Genomic DNA, 18,529 nt, shown 5'->3' with positions numbered 1-18,529 from the left:
GGTGGTTGGTGAGGTGGTTGATGGGTGGTTGGGTGGGGTGGTTGGTGAGGTGGTTGATGGGGTGGTTGATGGGGTGGTTGGTGAAGTGGTTGATGGGGTGGTTGGTGAGGTGGTTGATGGGGTGGTTGGTGAGGTGGTTGATGGGGTGGTTGGTGAGGTTGTTGATGGGGTGGTAGATGAGGTGGTTGGTGAGGTGGTTGATGGGGTGGTTGGTGAGGTGGTTGATGGGGTGGTTGGTGAGGTGGTTGGTGAGGTGGTTGATGGGGTGGTTGATGGGGTGGTTGGTGAAGTGGTTGATGGGGTGGTTGGTGAGGTTGTTGATGGGGTGGTTGGTGAGGTGGTTGATGGGGTGGTTGGTGAGGTTGTTGATGGGGTGGTAGATGAGGTGGTTGGTGAGGTGGTTGATGGGGTGGTTGGTGAGGTGGTTGGTGAGGTGGTTGATGGGGTGGTTGATGGGGTGGTTGGTGAGGTGGTTGATGGGGTGGTTGGTGAAGTGGTTGATGGAGTGGTTGGTGAGGTGGTTGATGGGGTGGTTGGTGAGGTGGTTGATGGGGTGGTAGATGGGGTGGTTGGTGAGGTGGTTGGTGAGGTGGTTGATGGGGTGATTGATGGGGTGGTTGGTGAGGTGGTTGATGGGGTGGTTGGTGAGGTGGTTGATGGGGTGGTTGGTGAGGTTGTTGATGGGGTGGTAGATGGGGTGGTTGGTGAGGTGGTTGATGGGGTGATAGATGGGGTGGTTGGTGAGGTGGTTGATGGGGTAGTTGGTGAGGTGGTTGATGGGGTGGTTGGTGAGGTGGTTGATGGGGTGGTTGGTGAGGTGGTTGATGGGGTGGTTGGTGAGGTGGTTGATGGGGTGGTTGGTGAGGTGGTTGATGGGGTGGTTGGTGAGGTGGTTGATGGGGTAGTTGGTGAGGTGGTTGATGGGGTGGTTGGTGAGGTGGTTGGTGAGGTGGTTGATGGGGTGGTTGATGGGGTGGTTGGTGAGGTGGTTGATGGGGTGATAGATGGGGTGGTTGGTGAGGTGGTTGATGGGGTGATAGATGGGGTGGTTGGTGAGGTGGTTGATGGGGTGGTTGGTGAGGTGGTTGATGGGGTGATAGATGGGGTGGTTGGTGAGGTGGTTAATGGGGTGGTTGGTGAGGTGGTTGATGGGGTGGTTGGTGAGGTGGTTGATGGGGTGGTTGGTGAGGTGGTTGGTGAAGTGGTTGATGGGGTGGTTGGTGAGGTGGTTGGTGAGGTGGTTGATGGGGTGGTTGGTGAGGTGGTTGGTGAGGTGGTTGGTGAGGTGGTTGATGGGGTGGTTGGTGAGGTGGTTGATGGGGTGGTTGGTGAGGTGGTTGATGGGGTGGTTGGTGAGGTGGTTGGTGAGGTGGTTGGTGAGGTGGTTGATGGGGTGGTTGGTGAGGTGGTTGGTGAGGTGGTTGATGGGGTGGTTGGTGAAGTGGTTGGTGAGGTGGTTGATGGGGTGGTTGGTGAGGTGGTTGGTGAGGTGGTTGATGGGGTGGTTGGTGAGGTGGTTGGTGAGGTGGTTGGTGAGGTGGTTGGTGAGGTGGTTGGTGAGGTGGTTGATGGGGTGGTTGGTGAGGTGGTTGGTGAGGTGGTTGGTGAGGTGGTTGATGGGGTGGTTGGTGAGGTGGTTGATGGGGTGGTAGATGGGGTGGTTGGTGAGGTGGTTGGTGAGGTGGTTGGTGAGGTGGTTGATGGGGTGGTTGATGGGGTGGTTGGTGAAGTGGTTAATGGGGTTGTAGATGGGGTGGTTGGTGAGGTGGTTGATGGGGTGGTTGATGGGGTGGTTGGTGAGGTGGTTGATGGGGTGGTTGGTGAGGTGGTTGATGGGGTGATAGATGGGGTGGTTGGTGAGGTGGTTGGTGAGGTGGTTGGTGAGGTGGTTGATGGGGTGGTTGGTGAAGTGGTTAATGGGGTTGTAGATGGGGTGGTTGGTGAGGTGGTTGATGGGGTGGTTGGTGAGGTGGTTGGTGAGGTGGTTGATGAGGTGGTTGGTGAGGTGGTTGGTGAGGTGGTTGGTGAGGTGGTTGATGGGGTGGTTGGTGAGGTGGTTGATGGGGTGGTTGGTGAGGTGGTTGGTGAGGTGGTTGATGGGGTGGTAGATGGGGTGGTTGGTGAGGTGGTTGGTGAGGTGGTTGGTGAGGTGGTTGGTGAGGTGGTTGATGGGGTGGTTGGTGAGGTGGTTGATGAGGTGGTTGGTGAGGTGGTTGGTGAGGTGGTAGATGGGGTGGTTGGTGAGGTGGTTGGTGAGGTGGTTGATGGGGTGGTAGATGGGGTGGTTGGTGAGGTGGTTGGTGGGGTGGTTGGTGAGGTGGTTGGTGAGGTGGTTGGTGAGGTGGTTGATGGGGTGGTAGATGGGGTGGTTGGTGAGGTGGTTGATGGGGTGGTAGATGGGGTGGTTGGTGAGGTGGTTGGTGAGGTGGTTGGTGAGGTGGTTGGTGAGGTGGTTGGGGAGGTGGTTGGGGAGGTGGTTGGGGAGGTGGTTGGGGAGGTGGTTGGGGAGGTGGTTGGGGAGGTGGTTGGGGAGGTGGTTGGTGAGGTGGTTGATGGGGTGGTGGGAGAAGTTGTTGGAGACGTCGTTGGTGAAACTGTTGAAGTGGTGGGCGAGGTTGTTGAAGTAGCAGAGGAAGTCAGTGGGGAAGTTGTAGGTGGGCGGGTTGATGGAGTACAATATTCCATTGGAAAGCAACAGTTGACTCGTATCTCGTAGTCATAACAAAGTTCGAATTCCCCAATTCCATACTGGTCCTCATTGCGGCATATGAGCCCCTCTGAGATGTTGCACTGTACCTTCTGGCCCAGCTCTTCCCAGCTGAGCTTTGGCTCCGTGGCCGCCCTGCACTCAATGTTCTCAGGAGCACGACAGACATGATCGAAGGTCTCTCGATCACCACCACCTGGGCCTTTTACAGGATGATTTTCATTGATCCAGTCAGACCAAAAGCAGCAAGAAGGTCCTAGAGAAACAAAATTACACACAGGTCATTAGTGCTTGAGAGAGGCTGGGTGGTTCAGAGTCCTCAGTGACCTCCCAGGTCCCACACACACACTGGTCCACCCTCTCATCACCACCAAAGGACTAAGTTATATTAATCCAGTCAGAGTTCAGAATAGATCCATTCCCACCTTTTTGCAGCTGAAAGACTGAGGCTCAGAGAGGAGAGGCCACCTAGGCCTATGTCTAGGTGGGACATACCCTAGTCTCAGAGCCTCAACTCAGTACCCCTTCCTTGTCAATGCTGAATGTTTGTGAGTAGAGAAAAGACTAACGAGAGAGCCGTCCTAAGGAAGAGTGTGAAAGGGCTTTGTCTATTCCTGAGCAAGACCGTGGTCATCCACACAGGCCGGTGTCCACGGACTTGGCAGACAGTGCGTAAATACACCTGTGACTCTCAAGCAGCTAAGTGCAGCCCGTGCTCACATCTGCTTCCAAAGGAAGCCCAGGGGTCATTTCAAAAGATTTTCTCTTCTTGGCCCTACTTATCATGGGAAAGCATTGTCAATGTCACCGGCTAGGAGTCCTGGATGGAGCTTCAATCAAGGAAAACAGGAGGATATTACTGGACAATTTAAGATATTTTTTGCATGGCCTTGCTATGCAGCCCTACAATCTGAAATTCTCTAAATAGACCTCAAACCCGCAGCGATCATCCTGCTTCTGCCTCCCAATTGCTGGTTGTAAGTGTGCACCACCATGCTCATATCACATTGTGTGTGTGTGTGCGTGCATCTCTGTGTGTACATGTTTCTGTACATACAGGTATATGTGTGCAAGCAAATATGCATGCATGTGTTTATATGTGAGCACAAAGGCCAGAGAATCATCTCCAGTGTCATCCTCAAGAGTGCCTTGTCCTTCCAGACAAGGTCTCCTATTGGCCTAGAACTTGCCAATTAAGTTCACGGGTTTGGCAGTGAACCCCAAAAATCCTGCTGTCTCCGTGTCCCCAACAGTAGGATTGCAAATGTGCCCCCCATGCCTGACATCTTACATGAGCTCTGGGGGGTCAAACCCACGTCCTCATGCTTGTGAAGCAAGTGATCTGCCAACTGACCAAGCCAGCCCACGTCCTCAAACACCTGTGCAGGTGTTCTCTCCTGTCATAGTCCTGACTGCTCACTCATCACGGATATGGTTTGTACTGGAGCAAATCCAGAGGAATACATGCCCCCTGCCTTCAAAGAAATGTCAATACCACCTAAATTCGCAATTTATTTGCAAAACAAAGGTTGGATACACAGAACTGGCTCCAGCCCCAAGAGATGCTCTCTATGCTGGATTCACAAGAAGGCAAAAGCCCCAAAAAAAACTCTCACCAAAGGGCGTCGTGACCGTGGTTGTGGCAGTGGCTGTGGTGGTGGTAATGGTGGTGGAGATGGGGGTGGTAGAGATGGGGGTGGAGATTGTGGTGAAGCTTGTCACAGTGGATGGGATTGGCGTGGAAGAGCCACAAATATTGAAGTGTTGCTCCACTGTTCCATTGGGTCCGCAGATATCCCAGTAGCAGAGGATACCATCCTGGGTCTCGTTAAAAATCTTCCCTGCACAGGGGTTATAGGGCTATCAACCCAACAGGAAAGACATACTTTCAAAGCTTCCCCAATTTATCATATGTGAGAGAAGACTGGGGATACATCCCAGCAGGACTGCATATCCAGAACCTATCACTGTGAAGGGGCCTCTTTGGCTCCCAGAGTCGATGATCCCAGAACTTGGATGAGAGACGCACTAGAAATTCCCCATAGGGCCCCATTCCCATTAGAGAGAAAGGGAACAAGAACGTGTAGTGTGAGTCCCTTGGGCTTGCTGCATAGCTCAGCAAGTTGAAGCTGGAAAGGACCTGGGCAACAGAGACACAGAGCCCAGGAAGAAAACAATCCCCACCTGAGGCCAGGTCCCATTGGTACAAGAACAGCACAGCCCACAGGCTTCCTGGGTTGGGACCTCTAACCCTCTACGTCCAAGATCCCAGCAGAGAGCAGCTTACCTTCTTCTGGACTGCAGATGATTTCTGACGTGTTGGTGCATATACTGTAAAGCAAGTATAGATGCTACTACAGGTCCTGCCCATACCCTCCCTGCTCACAGACACCACATGACCATCACCCTGTGCCATGGCCCAAAGCCCCAGAGTACTGCCCCAAACACAAGCTACAAAGGAACCCACCCATTGGGTTCTAAATGTGGCTAGCTAGATGAGAGGAAGCAAGCTAAGAAGAAGCTGGGCCGAGAGGATAGGATGAGGTCACTAGGCCTCCATAGCCCCCAAGGACAAGAACCAGCACCTCTGTACTCTAGCTCCTATGACCATGTGTGTATATGTGTGATTGGGTGTGCAACTATGTGTGGCTGTGTCCATGTATGTATGCACATTGTATGTGCATGTATGTGAGTGTGGCTATGATCCATATGTGTGTGCTTGCATGTGCATATGCACCTAACTGAAGTGACCTCATTTCCATGTGCATGAACATAGTATGTACATGCACATGTGTGTGCATGTGTGCATGCACGTGTGCGCACATGCACATATATACGCCAACCTTTCCCAGACCCTGTGCAATGTAGGCTCAGTACCAAGACATGCAGATCTCATCAGTGGGAACAGAAGAATTGGGTGGGTAGTGAGTGTCCTCGATATAGCAGCCACACTGGTCCCCAGTGACACATCTTTTCTGGTCCTCATCATAGATGGGCCTGTCCTCAGGGCATCGAGGGTAGCAACCTAGTGGATATAGGAAATGGGGCTCAGACCACTATGGAGGACCTCTGATCCATCATACCTTCCTCATCAGCCCCACCCCACCTGGTCTTTTGCTTGGGAATGTGCATCTATGAAGACCAAGAGTCAAAAGAGGGTTTGTGTCTCTCCTAGGGTTCTCTGCTCCACGTGCAGAAAAACATGGGATCGTTTCCACCCGTGAGTTTGCCTGCTCCTCTGCCACCTCTTCAGGAGGCAGGACCTTAGCATGACCCCAGTTCAGTAAACAGATGGTTATGAAATCAATCTTTTTCCCTGAGCCAAACCACTCAACCCTTAGGCCTCTCTCAAAATCCCCATGTGTCTCCCCAAGCTGGTGGTAGTCCTCAGCCTGACAGGAGCCTGCCCCTTGGTGGCTACCTCCCTGGAGGGCCCTGCCTGCTCACCCTCCAGGTAAGACACGGAGATGTTGGAGTGGATGCCGTTGAGGGTCCTGCAGGTCTCAAAGCTGCGGTTCCCACATGGCTCGTAGTGCCATTCACACTCGTCTGGGGGGTTGTAGTAGTCACAGAATATGGCTAGAGGGAGAGAGGATGGGGACATGGTCAAGCTTAGGAGCACACAAGTGGGTGCTCAAGTAAACCTGAGTCAGGGAGTGTGAGCCAGAACAGGACCAATCCGCTCCTACCAACACAAGTCTCACTACTGCTCAAGGAAGGATGCCTGGGGGCAAGTGTGGGATGGTTCACATTTGGCCATCATTTGGATGGGGAAGGAAGGTACTGTTGGCCACGGGCACTCACGACATAGATCCGGCGTCCTCCAGAACACACAGGCCTCTGCCTTGGTGCACTCTTGAGCGTAGGAGGCCACGGCAGAGCAGAAACACTCACAGTCACCACCAGTGTCACAGGAGCAGGAGTCATGCACACAGGCCTCATAGAAGACTGTGGGGTCCACCTAGGAAGAAGACTTCAGTGTGCTTTGGGCCCACACTGCCCTTAGAGGGCCTAGAACTCAAGACAATGAAGCTGGTTCAGAGCCAGAGTGGCTGACAGAGGAGAACACTCACATTAAGGCCACTCAGGGCCAACAGGTCTGTCATCACTCATATTCTGAGTCCCTCGAGATGACCATCCTAAAACTGGCCCTCCCCCGGCTATCCTCTAGGCACTAAGAAAATAAGTCCTTTCTCTCCCTCTCTAGTGATCATGTAATCATGGCAGAGGAGGTCAGGGTCCAGCCAGGAATTTCAGAGAGAAAGGTTGATCATCTAATTACTAACTCAAAGAACGAACAGTGTACAGAGCTGAGGAACAAACACCTCATGGTGGTGCAGCAACCTGCCTCCATGTGTCCTTAGCCTACTTGGAGAGGCCAGGAGCCCGAAAGCAACCATAGTAAGACCAATAGGTCACACCCCTCTCATAGCACAGTCATGCTAACCAGTCTCTTTCAGAGACCCCAACCATGGCCCCTGACCCCAACTACAATACACCTGTGGTGGGACTCTGCCTACAGAGCCCTTTGCCCATGCCTACAGTCAACCCACCCCTGTGCCTCTGCCCACACTTGTGGCCCCTCCCATGCCTGCAGCCCCACCTACCTTGCTGTGGCCCTGCCCATGCCTGCAGCCCTGCCTACCTTGCTGTGGCCCCGCCCATGCCTGCAGCCCCGCCTACCTTGCTGTGGCCCTGCCCATGCCTGCAGCCCTGCCTACCTTGTTGTGGCCCCGCCCATGCCTGCAGCCCCACCTACCTTGCTGTGGCCCCGCCCATGCCTGCAGCCCCGCCTACCTTGCTGTGGCACACTTTGAACACCTCACTCTTGATAATGCTGCACTGCTTCTCTGCCCAGGAGCGGCGATGTGGGTTCAGGCTGCAGGGGTCTGGGTTGTGGCTCACATCTGGGCAAGTGGAAGCTTCCTTCCAGCTATTCCCAAAGTCCAGCTCACTGTTCACCACCATGTGGTCCCGAGTGGTGAAGTCATTTTTGGTCTGGTCATCAAAGTTCCCACACAGACCACATACAGTGCCCTGCAGAAAGACAGACAAGAGTCTCCAGCTTGAGAAGATCTTGAGGGAAGGGAGAGCAGCATCCAAGGGGCCTACACCGGGGGCAGCCCAAGGCACAGCTGGCATCTTGGTGGCCTACCTTGTAAGAGGGATCCAGCTTGATGAAGATGGTGGTCTTCTTGTCCCAGATAACAATGATGCCAGAGCTGGCCTCCACCACCAGGTACAGCCCCACTTCCCGTGTGATATAGGGCACATGGTGTCCCTCTTCCAACTGCTTTACCACACGGTGTTTATCCACCAACTTCAGCTCTGTCCCCTATCCAGAGGAAAGGATGGTCATTGACTGTGTCCAAGGGTGTCCAAGGGACCTCCTGTCCAGGGATCCAGCAGCACTCACCCCAATAAAGATCTTTATGGCCTTGGAGCAGGTAACACCTGTGGTACCGCAGGGGACATTCTCAGTGATAATGCTGAAGGAACCGGTAGAGTTCTGGCCGCAGTAGTCCTGGGGGCCAGCAAGACAGTGTCAGTCAAGAAGGGCAGGACACAGGTGCCTACCCCAGCTGGCAAGGCTACAGCACCCCTCTGAGCAGAAAATGCTCTGCCCTTCCCCATCTGGGTTGAGAGGCCTTAACTCAAACCTCATCCAGCCAGACCTGTTGTCTGGGGATGATGATGTCATCAAAGAGCACAAAGGATAGTAGCTTGGCCTGTCTACACACACACACACACACACACACACACACACAGAGGCAGGCTTTCTCAATAACCCTCATCTCCATGCATGGGTAGGGCACTGTAGGGAGGAGAGGGGTTTACCCTCTCTATTCATTGCTGGGAACCCAAATCCTAGCAGTGTGTGGATTCTGCAGTGAGGAAAGGCTGGCCCTTCCCACCCCCAGGACCCTCTTCCATCTCTCTGGGCAGGCTTCTTCCCAGACAGGTCCACAGTCGCACCTGGACAGCCACATAGGAGCAGTGTCCATCAAAGTCATAGTGCTTCCCGTCGAAGGTGATGTAGTGGCCACTCCCGTAGATAGAGCATGTGCTGTGGCATGCATACCGGGTGCACTCCCAGCGTCCTTTCTGGCAAGTACTGAGGAGAAAAGTAGAGAAGCCTGAAGGGTCCTGAGGCCAAGACTCTCATCTGCTCTTGGAGAGCAGCTTAGGTAAGGCCCTGAACACTGTGGAGATACCTCCTGAGGAGGTCCATGTAAGAAACCTGCAAGCATGTATACTGGCCAAAAAGTGACTTCTTTTAGAGTAAGGGGTAGACAATAGACTTGCTCCATCAACAGGGTAGGGAGCACCTTGTATCCCCACAAAACCAGCCCAGTCCCTCCAGTGCCGCCTGATTGGGCCAGCTCACCATGTGTTGTTACAGTCCAGTTTGATCTCTTCCCCAGAAGAGTACAGCCGTTTGTTGTGGATGCAAGGACACTTGTCCTCCACCACACAGTTACCACGGCCATCATCCAGCAGTCCATCGGGACACACACAGCCACTGACACACTCTGTATGGTACTGGAATAAGAAGGGCTCAGATAAGGGTCCAGCCCTCCTTGAGGGGTCAGGTGCAGATGCCCACGTGAGATCTAACCGTGTCCTGGACCCCAACTTCTTTTCCTCTCTCCAAAGACCCCTCCCTTCAAGCTCATCCTGGTCAGGGAGAGCGGGTAGAGTTGCTGGTCAAGGCGCCTACACTGGCCTCTGCACTGACACAGGCTACCACCTCCCTTCCAGGGTCACAAGGAGTATCAACCCGCGTGTTTGTAAGGCTCAGCTCCCAGCCCAATGATCTGGCAGTGTGGGAGTCTGCCTTTTCCCTCCACAGTAGACTCAGGCATCCAGAACACCCTCAAACAGCCCACCCATAGCATCCTTCCATGGCACTCACATAGCCAGCCACCAGTGTCTGGCAGCTAGTGGCACGGGGTTTCCGGATGGCCAGAGCAGTTAAGTTGTTGCAGTCTACAAGGATTTTGTTCTCCGGACAGGCTGTGGGGTGAAGGAGTCTGTCTTAGCTCAAGGTGAATTTAGGGCACCAAGTAAGTAAGGAGGAGAAACAAGACTCAAACTTGTGGCCAGTCATGGGCAGCATCCACTTACTGTGGCCAATCAGTTTGACCTGGGTACATTGCAGCCTCCCGTTCCGGCAAGTGCTATGAAAGAAAAGTGGGAAGGGACGATTGGGGTTCAGGTGTGTGTCCACACAGGGCAGATGCCAGCCAGGCCACTCTCAGACTCTCAGCCCTGGCACCTCTGCGCCATTTGAGTCTCAGTTCCCACGGGTAGAGTCCCCTATTTTTTTCACTTGGGGTAGAGATTCCAGAGCAACCCCCTCCCCACTCTATGGACCCCTTGCCAAGTCCAGGACACTCACCAACGCTCTTCCTGCCTCAGAATCACATCTCCTGCCTCCAGATAAAGCCCATGGTAGTAGCAGGAGCATTTAGCCAAGGGCACACAGCGACCTTTCTCATCCATGAAGGTGTGGTCAGGACAACCACAGCCTTCCACAGGTGCAAATCCCTTGAGGCAGTGGGTGTCGCCTTCTGAGAGTGAGCGGCAGGTCTGCTGGCAAGTGGTCAGGTTGTACATGAAGATCTGTGAGCTTGGGCAAGAGTGCACATCTTTGTCTGCAGAGGAAACCACAGGAGTAAGGAAGGGACAAAGGGAATAGACTCCAGCTACTGTCCCTATAAGCTGTCCCTGAGTCTCTGTCTCCACCAGGACTGCAGATACCCGCCTAGCCCAAAGGCCAGAAGGCCAGCCACCCTGAGAACCCCTCCCAGGCCCCTGAACTCAGCTTCTACAGCTGTGGCTAGCCCATAGCCCATCTCCACAGAATTATGCTCCTCACTGCAAGCAGAAAGTCTAAAAAGTCAGGGAAATCTGCTGCTTCTGGCAGAAGCCGGGAGACAGCTACAAAGAGCTGGCCCCTCTCCCTGGACTGCTGTGCTCGGGGCTCCCAGCTCAAGCCCGTGGAGTTCCATGTCTGGATCACCATCTTAGGAATCAGCCAGTGGAGAAGCACTCACTGCAGACACGCTCCCGCCAGCCCCACAGCATGACACCCTTGGCTGCACAGGCACGGGCGTAGGAAGAAAGAGCTGCACACATGCAGTCCTCGTTGTTCTGACAGTTGCACGTGTCATATTTGCACCTCTGGGAGGCAAACCAAACAACAGACAGTGAGGCGGGGAGGCCAGGTGCACAGTCTTAGCACCTCGTGCACTCAAGTGAACATACATGTACACACACACCAGCACTCAGGCACACACACACACACACACACACACACACACACAGCCCCTCACAGCTCAGCTCAGTGCCCAGAGCACACTTTGGTGGCTCTGGAGACACTGCATGCAGCGTTGAGTGTGCAGTGTTGGGGGATGAACTCACCTTGTAGTATTCAGTAGGATCCACAGCCAGGTGGCATCTGGCAAAGGGCGTCTCTGACCTCTTGAGTAGGGAACACCAGTGCTCGGCGTAATTGGCTGGGGAGTGGATCAGAACCTTAGCATGGACTAGGCTCCCTTTCACATACCCTGAGCCTAAAGTCTAATCACCCAGGATGAAGGTGACATGGTTTCCTGTGTGACCAAAACCAGACCCCTTCCTTCCTCTTATCATAACTCCAGGCAGCTATGAACAAGGTGAGACCTCTCTGCATAACACCCACCTCTCCATTTCTTGACCCCAAGGGGCTAGAAATCCACATATATGATGGAGAAATGGGTAGAAGGGCATGTCATTCTAGCATTAGGCCAGGCCTAGATGAAAGCCACCACCTAGCAGTTAGCCTGCCCAGCCCATCTACTTTGTCACCTGAATGCTGCCACCATAGGGCCACTATAAACAAGCTGAAACAGCAGGTGAGTGTGCTGATTCCCAGCACCATGGACCATGTAACTTCCATCCACCCCTCACCCACATCCTATGTCTTCATCAGGAGCCCCAGCTGCTCTGAGGCTGTACTGTCAGGATTGTGTGTCCTTGACGAGCCAACCAGCTTCCCCTGACCCTTACCGCTCTCAATGTTGAGGGAACAGGGGTCATCTAGCCAGTCCAGCTTGTCATGGCAACTTGATTGGGCCTTCCAGGTATTGGCAAAGCCAGCACCCGTGGCCTCCACCATCCCACCAGACGTCATGAAGTCATCACTCTCTAGGCCGTTGAAGTTCCCACAGAGACCTAAAGGGCCAGGACAGGATTAGGAAGAATCTGGGGATGGGGGAAGAGACAGGACACTTATGGGGCTTTTTCGGAGACAAGACAGAAGAGAACCACTCACCCTGCACCTGTCCCTGGGCAGACTGGTCCAGAGTCACAAAAAGCTGCATGACTGGGACTAACTGGATCTGCAGCCGCAGCCCGAACATTGTGTTCACAACAATGTGGTAAGAGGAAGGTTGGAAAATGGAGAAGCTCGCTGTAAAACAAGAACGTGGTGAAAGGCAGCAGGGCTCCTTGGTTCCACCGTACTATGGGTGCCATGCCTACCGCCCCCTACCACTAACAGGCACTCCCAAGGATAACATCTGCCTGAGGACACAAGGCCCCTCCTTGGCCCAGACTCAGGCTGTCCGAATCTCAGCTGGCTCTGTTGACTGGCAGCAGCTCAGGATCCCTCCCTGAACCACTCACCTGCCACATGAGGCAGGGTCACTTCCATCTCATTGAGTAACACACTGCCACCTGATTTGAAGGCCACCACCTGCAAGAAATGTCAAGGGTGCATAGAGCTGAGAGGGCCTGCATGCAGGACCCAGAAATGCTTCCCAGAAAGGGAAGGAGTGGAGGCACTCACGTTCTTCTTCTTGTCAGTCAACAGCACTACAGTCTTCAGGCAGGTCTGCTTGTCTGTAGAGCCACAGGAGGCCAGCTCACCCAGGAGAGCATAGGAGTCATTGTGTTCACTCTGTATGAGAAAGGGCGGTGCAGTTACTAAGGATCTGACAGCCTCCTGCACCCTAGACCCCCACTTTTCATCCTGTTTCTAGGAGCAGCATTGCCCACCACCCCAAGGACAGCCTTCTTCAGAATCAGTCTTTCCACCCTCCCAGCAAGACAGAGGGGCCCCAGCTCCATCCAGGTGCCTGGCTAGCCTACCTTGGTCAGGACATAGTAGCAGTCCCCATGAAAGGTAAACTTTTTCCCATCAAAGGTGGTGATGTGGGAGCCACCTTCCAGAGCACAGGTCTCAGGGCAAGGCAGGTCTTTACACATCCAGCGACCGGCATTGCAGACACTGCCCAGAAGCAGGGCACAGGGTCAAGACTCAGTAACACCCCAGCCTGTCTGACCCCCAACCTCTACCCCCTGAGACTTACCACTGCTCACAGTCATTGGTAATCTCCTGGCCTGGCCTATAGAGGTGTCCGTGCAGCTTGCAGTGGCACTGGCTCACAGGGATGCAGCCACTGCCCGTGATGTCATCATACACTGTGCCTGTGATAGACAGCCAAAGATGTAAACTTACCCTGGAAGCCTCAGGAAGTGCCAGTCTCCCCCAAGGGACCAGCCAGACCTCCACCCACAGGTGTCTGGAACCCTGCTCTGTCAATGAAGATTCTCATCTCACAGCCCCTTGGGCTCTTGGAGGAGTCCCAACCTTCCCTGCCTGCTCCCCACCTGGTCCCTAGGACAAGGTCATCAGAGAACATACCTTCTGGGCAGAAACAGCCATCCATGTAGTGTTCCTCACACAAGCTGCTGACCTCCAGATGTGAGCAAGTGTCAACGCAGGGCGAGCTGCTCTCCAGGTACACCATGTTACCAGGGCATTTCTTGGCTAGAAGCAAAGTCAGCTCCATCAGACCACAAATAAGGAGCCACCGAGGCCACTGGCAAACACAGCATCTGGGTGCTTGGCCCAGACATGGCTCCCACCAGGGGCTCACTAAGCCCAGGGATGCTAACACTGAGTACCATGTGAGTGGCCTCCAAGCACCCCATGGGTCACTAGCTACTTACGGCAGAGTGATGCAGTCCTCCAGTTCTCAGGTCTGCCACCTGCGTGAGAGCACTGGCGGGAGAACTCAGCAAGGGTGCTGCACTCACAGGCACCGCCCTGCGGGCAGTGGCAGCGGTCCTGCATGCAGGCTTGCACATACAACTCCACAGGCACGCGAGCCTGGCAGTCCTCAAAGGCTGTGGAGGTCAGCAGCCTCTCACACTCGGCTCGCTTGAGATAGGAAGACAGGAATTCAGTCAGCTGTTCACATCTCTCTTCTCCCCCTCCCCCCCCCCCTTAGAGCATAAGGATCCCCAACAAAGGTCTGGTTTCCTGAGAGCCTGGGGTCCCCCTGTGGTGGCTCACGTGTTCAGAACAGGACTCCGGCTCTTGTACCACATCAGCGTCCTCACATTCAACCTCGGGCTTGTTGATCTTCTGCCTGTTCCCAAACTCAATGGCACTGATGTGTATGCCTGAGGAAACAGCTGGTCAGCAGTAATCCTTGGGAACCAGGAACCTGCAGACACACCCCTGTCTCCCTCTCAAGACCAGCTTCACACTTACCCTCAGAAAAGAATTCATAATTGGTCTGCATGCCATTGAAGTCCCCACAGAGACCACAGGTGTGGTTCTGGAACCGGCTGTCCAGCTCCACCTGTTGGAGGAGAAGGGAGGGCAAGTGAGCAGACCTCAGAGCCCAGCACATCTCTCAGAGCCCCTAAGTCTAGGCAGCTTTTCAAACAGGGCAGGTCAGAAAGAAGGCAGGGGTCAGCCACTAGAAAGGTGGCCTTTAGGGTGGAGTACCAAAATGCAGTCTCTGAAGGACACTTGGAGACAGCTCACTGCACCTATAGCACAGAGGGCCTCTCTCAGGTCAGGCCAGTGGAGTCTCTGGTACCAATCACTGTCTCCAGCAGCCTTCTCTACCACACAAGATCCTACTCCAATCGTGAGGTGTGGGTCTCCCACCCTCCTGCCCTTCTATGGAGCCACCAGGCCTCTGGCCAGACAGAGGAGTCCACCACCCTAGAGCCCAGGATGCTGGTGCCTACCATGAGTGCATCTTCTCGGTTCCACATGAGGGAGAGGCCGGCACGGGAGTAGACCTTGGTGTAGGCATCGTTCTTCTCAATGAGCAGCCCGGAGCTGTAGTGTGGGGTGCTGACCCTGTGGGAGCGACTATGGGGTCACTCACCAATTCATCATCCCAGAACCCACTCACTTGTCCTCATGAGGGTTCTGCTGTCCATAGGGTGCTGAGACCATGGGCATTATCTTGGTTAAGTCAGTCCCAGCCTGACTCCTTACATGGCCAGTCTGTTCTCATCTGAAGCCCCAAACTTTCTTGGCCAAGCTCAAAGAGAAGGCCAAAAAGCCCTTGTCCTGGGCTAGATGGATTTCCTTGGGGCAGGACCAGGCCCTTCAGCCTATTTCCCTCCCTGTGCCCTCTCTGAGCCCAGGACAAAGGCCTTCCCAGGAGTCTTAATGGCAGTGGGTCTGGGATATCTTGGGGACTGAGCCCCCAGCCCTCTCTAGGCTCTCTGTTCAGAGGTATTTCCTCATAGAATCTGTCAGGGACCCCTGCCCAGTCCATCACCCTGGGGCTGTCCTTATGCCAAGACCCCATCCCACTCCTGTGATGTCCTGGAACTGCCACACAACAGCCCCTGAGCCTCTATCCCTAAGGACTTCGGCCATATCCAACCCACGCATGACAGCATGACCCAGGCAGACCAAACTAGGTAAGAGAACACTGAGAGAGTCCCATGCAGGACACAGAAATCCCTGAAGCAGGAAAAGAGTAAATCCCCAGGAGGTGAGCCCGCAGGACAGGAATGCATTTAAGAGGACCTCATTGTGCAGAGACAATGCCTGGGGAACAATGGGGCAGGCCAAGCAGCCTCTCCCTCTGAGTTTCTGCAACTTTAGCCTGGGGGACAGGCTCTGGCAGCCACCAGCCTATCCCACATGTCCACCAAGGGAAATCTACAGGGGACTCACTAGGTACCCAAGGACCCTGGTCTACAGAGGTCAGTGTTTGTTGAATGAATCCATGGCTAGCTCAAACCTCAAACTTAGGCATGGACCAGAGCAGAAGAGGGTATCCTGGAGGCTAAGTTATACAAAATGTTCAGGGGAAAACTTGCTCTGAGAAGTCAGAAGCATCTCCCTAGCTGCTGGGACATCAACAAAGAGTAGTAATCTCACGCACATGGCCCCGTTCACCACCGCCAGCTTGTGGGTGAGGTAGATGGTGTCGTCCTTAATGGTGATTAGGACAGACTCTATCTGGGAGTGACCCCCAGCCTCGCCCAAGCCCCGCTTCAGGTGCACAGCAAATTCCTTGTAGGAGTCTCGGCAGTCAGAAGCAAAGTTGTAATCACAGAGACCAGGGAATCGGAAGACATCGCCGTCAAAAGTTTTGTAGTGGAAGTCACCCCAGGTGCTGCAGACATGGTTTCGGGATCTGGCTTCTGGGAGAACAGTGGGGACACAAGGCGAGACACCCAGGTGTAAGGAGGTTTCCCCTGAGCCCATTCTCCAAGTTAACCCCAGAGGTTCCCCCCAGGGGTATCCACCTGGAGCTCCAAACCAGGGTTTCTGGTTCCCCCTGTAGAAGCAGTCTCTGTTAAATATTGGCTCCCCTCTCTGCATAGACTCTCAGTCAAGGTGCTAGTTAGTGTGGAGTCCAAGCGGGGATGTGGTCACTGTCTACCTCAAACCTCTCAACTGATGCTCCATTTAGCCCCTCTCCACACACTCTTCACCCAGCAAGAGGCTGGGATGAATCCTTCAGTCTTTAAGAGTCCCCCTGGGACATCCCCCATCTACAACTTTATCCTGATGGGACAGAAGTGTCCCATATGGACACCCAGCCCGTTCTCCAGAGGCACTGTCTTGCTGAAGGCCCTCTATACCTGGAGCCATCCTAAGCTTGACTTCTTCTAGACATCCAATGCCTTCCCAACTCCCAGGAACAGTGGTCCCTCAGGGATCCCAGCTTCTCATCCACCTGGTGTGAGAGCCTCAGCTTTCAGCGTCAGAGTGGTGGTAAGAGCCTTAAGACCAGTCCCACTGCAGTGTGGTTCTAACTAGGGACACCCCCTCCTACTCCAGAAGCCCCTTCCTAACTGCTCTGGACTGCCTTCCCACCCTCAGGGCATTCTGCCTGTTCCCTTACCCAGATCACCCAGCCCCTTACCTTTCTGGAGCTCCGAGCCCCTGGCTAAGGCCAGGACTAGGCACACAGCCACCAGGCGAGCTAGTGGCAGCCCCATGGTGGCTCACGAGGGTGGCACAGAAGAGCATCCCAGGGCAGGGGTCCAGGACTTATATGCCTAGCGGGCACCTGAGGGCGGAGGACAAGGGAGGTGCAAAGGGTGGGTGGGGCATTTGCCGAGTTATCAAGAAAACAGCTGTGGGGGCTCCATGGGTCCCAGAGAGGAAATATTGATTCAGGTTATCTGAGTTTATCTTTATATGACTCCCTGGGCAAACTTGGCCTTCCTCAGGATGTCATAGCCCCAATTATCCCAATGCCAGCACACACCCCAGGTGAACTCCATTCCTTTAAGCTACAAGCCAGGCCAGTCTCAGGTTGGGAGAGGCAGGAGGTGCCTGCTGGAATTACATCCCACAAGGTCTGCTATACCCCTCTCAATGGCCCAGGCCCAGCCCCAAGACCTCCAACACAGCCTAGATAGAATAAGGAGCTTTCAGGTATCCCCCGACTCCATTCTATCTCTCCATGAGCTGTGTGGACTGAAATAACCATGATTCCTGATGCACCTCACTTCACAGCATCTGGAGAAGACAAAGAGTGGCGGGAAACCAAGACTCCAGAGAGGGTGTCTGACCCCATTTCATGATCCAGAAGGCAAGGAGCAGTAGCGACGCGGGGGCCACCTGTCTCTGTGGAGCCTGCTGTACTGTGCTGAGCCCGGCTAAGTCCACTCTCTAATCCCCTTATGTTCCCAGGCTCTGCCAGTCTCTGGAATTACATGTAATTAAAACTTGGGCAGCCCTCAGCCCAGGCAACAACTCTCAATGGAATCATGTCCCCTGGGTACAAGAGGAAGTAGCTTGAAGTCTGGAGCGGCCACACTCTGTGAGAATGGGGTCTGAGCAGAGGGGTTAGCCCCAACTCCAGCAGGTTCTGTCCCTGCAGAGTGTCCTGAGGCTAACACTTCTCTCAAAGACATGTAGTCTTGATCCTGTGTTCCTAGCCACAGCTGTTACTCAAAGGACATGATCCTTTGAGTGACTCTGGTGATCTTCAGTCCCTGAGCTTAGCCCAAAGCTGCAGCTGCCTCACCAATGACTGGAAATGCCTCCAGGAACCAGGGTGCTGCGTCAGAGTTAGTAAAAACCACAAACATGAACCTAAGAGAGACAACAGTTCCCGAGGTCCACACAGGATGGAGAGGCACAGGTGGCCACCCATGCTGTAGCTGGAGCATAAACTGAGACCCTGGGGAGCATCCCTGCCCTCCATGTTTCCTCTTCCTGAAAACAAGGACAGGTACTGACTTTGGTTATAGTACACACCATGAATTTGGTCACAAGGTGCCTCAGGCTCCAATTTTGTCCCCCACTTCCAGAGGCGAGTGAGGAGAGATGCATCGATGGTCACAGGCTCCCTGAATGGGGAGAGGGGGTGGCATCTCCTTCCCTAGACCCTTCCTGCAGGCTCTGAACAAAAGCCACATCCTGGACTAAAAGAGACACTACTGCTGTCCTATGATGCCACCCACCTAGTCCTCTGGGACCTCCGTGCCATCCTAGCTGGTGCCAGAAAGGGTTCCATGCACTACAAAGACATCAGAGATAAAAACAAT

At 54.1% G+C, this 18,529-nt stretch overlaps 1 protein-coding gene across 1 annotated transcript in view; it reads right to left on the bottom strand.

Moving 5' to 3' along the window:
- The window catches only part of Muc2 (mucin 2, oligomeric mucus/gel-forming), a 32,967-nt gene extending 15,359 nt beyond the window's left edge, over positions 1-17,608 (bottom strand). Inside the window, 29 exon segments of the mRNA XM_076913578.1 lie at positions 1-2,963; positions 4,324-4,548; positions 4,995-5,038; positions 5,585-5,732; positions 6,155-6,286; positions 6,512-6,668; positions 7,505-7,744; positions 7,863-8,042; positions 8,124-8,231; positions 8,684-8,822; positions 9,096-9,250; positions 9,624-9,724; positions 9,836-9,888; positions 10,110-10,365; positions 10,768-10,894; positions 11,135-11,229; positions 11,762-11,926; positions 12,027-12,164; positions 12,380-12,449; positions 12,543-12,653; positions 12,845-12,983; positions 13,066-13,183; positions 13,401-13,526; positions 13,709-13,919; positions 14,055-14,164; positions 14,256-14,346; positions 14,744-14,858; positions 15,904-16,165; positions 16,894-17,608. Coding sequence (XP_076769693.1) covers positions 1-2,963; positions 4,324-4,548; positions 4,995-5,038; positions 5,585-5,732; positions 6,155-6,286; positions 6,512-6,668; positions 7,505-7,744; positions 7,863-8,042; positions 8,124-8,231; positions 8,684-8,822; positions 9,096-9,250; positions 9,624-9,724; positions 9,836-9,888; positions 10,110-10,365; positions 10,768-10,894; positions 11,135-11,229; positions 11,762-11,926; positions 12,027-12,164; positions 12,380-12,449; positions 12,543-12,653; positions 12,845-12,983; positions 13,066-13,183; positions 13,401-13,526; positions 13,709-13,919; positions 14,055-14,164; positions 14,256-14,346; positions 14,744-14,858; positions 15,904-16,165; positions 16,894-16,969 — 6,855 coding nt within the window. The 5' untranslated portion in view covers positions 16,970-17,608.
- Positions 17,609-18,529: the final 921 nt, after the last annotated feature.

Source organism: Arvicanthis niloticus, chromosome 1 (genome assembly GCF_011762505.2).
Source record: "Arvicanthis niloticus isolate mArvNil1 chromosome 1, mArvNil1.pat.X, whole genome shotgun sequence".
NCBI classification, from domain to species: Eukaryota; Metazoa; Chordata; class Mammalia; order Rodentia; family Muridae; genus Arvicanthis; species Arvicanthis niloticus.
Note: the sequence above shows the minus strand (reverse complement) of the source record. Positions and strands in the feature narration are given on the sequence as shown.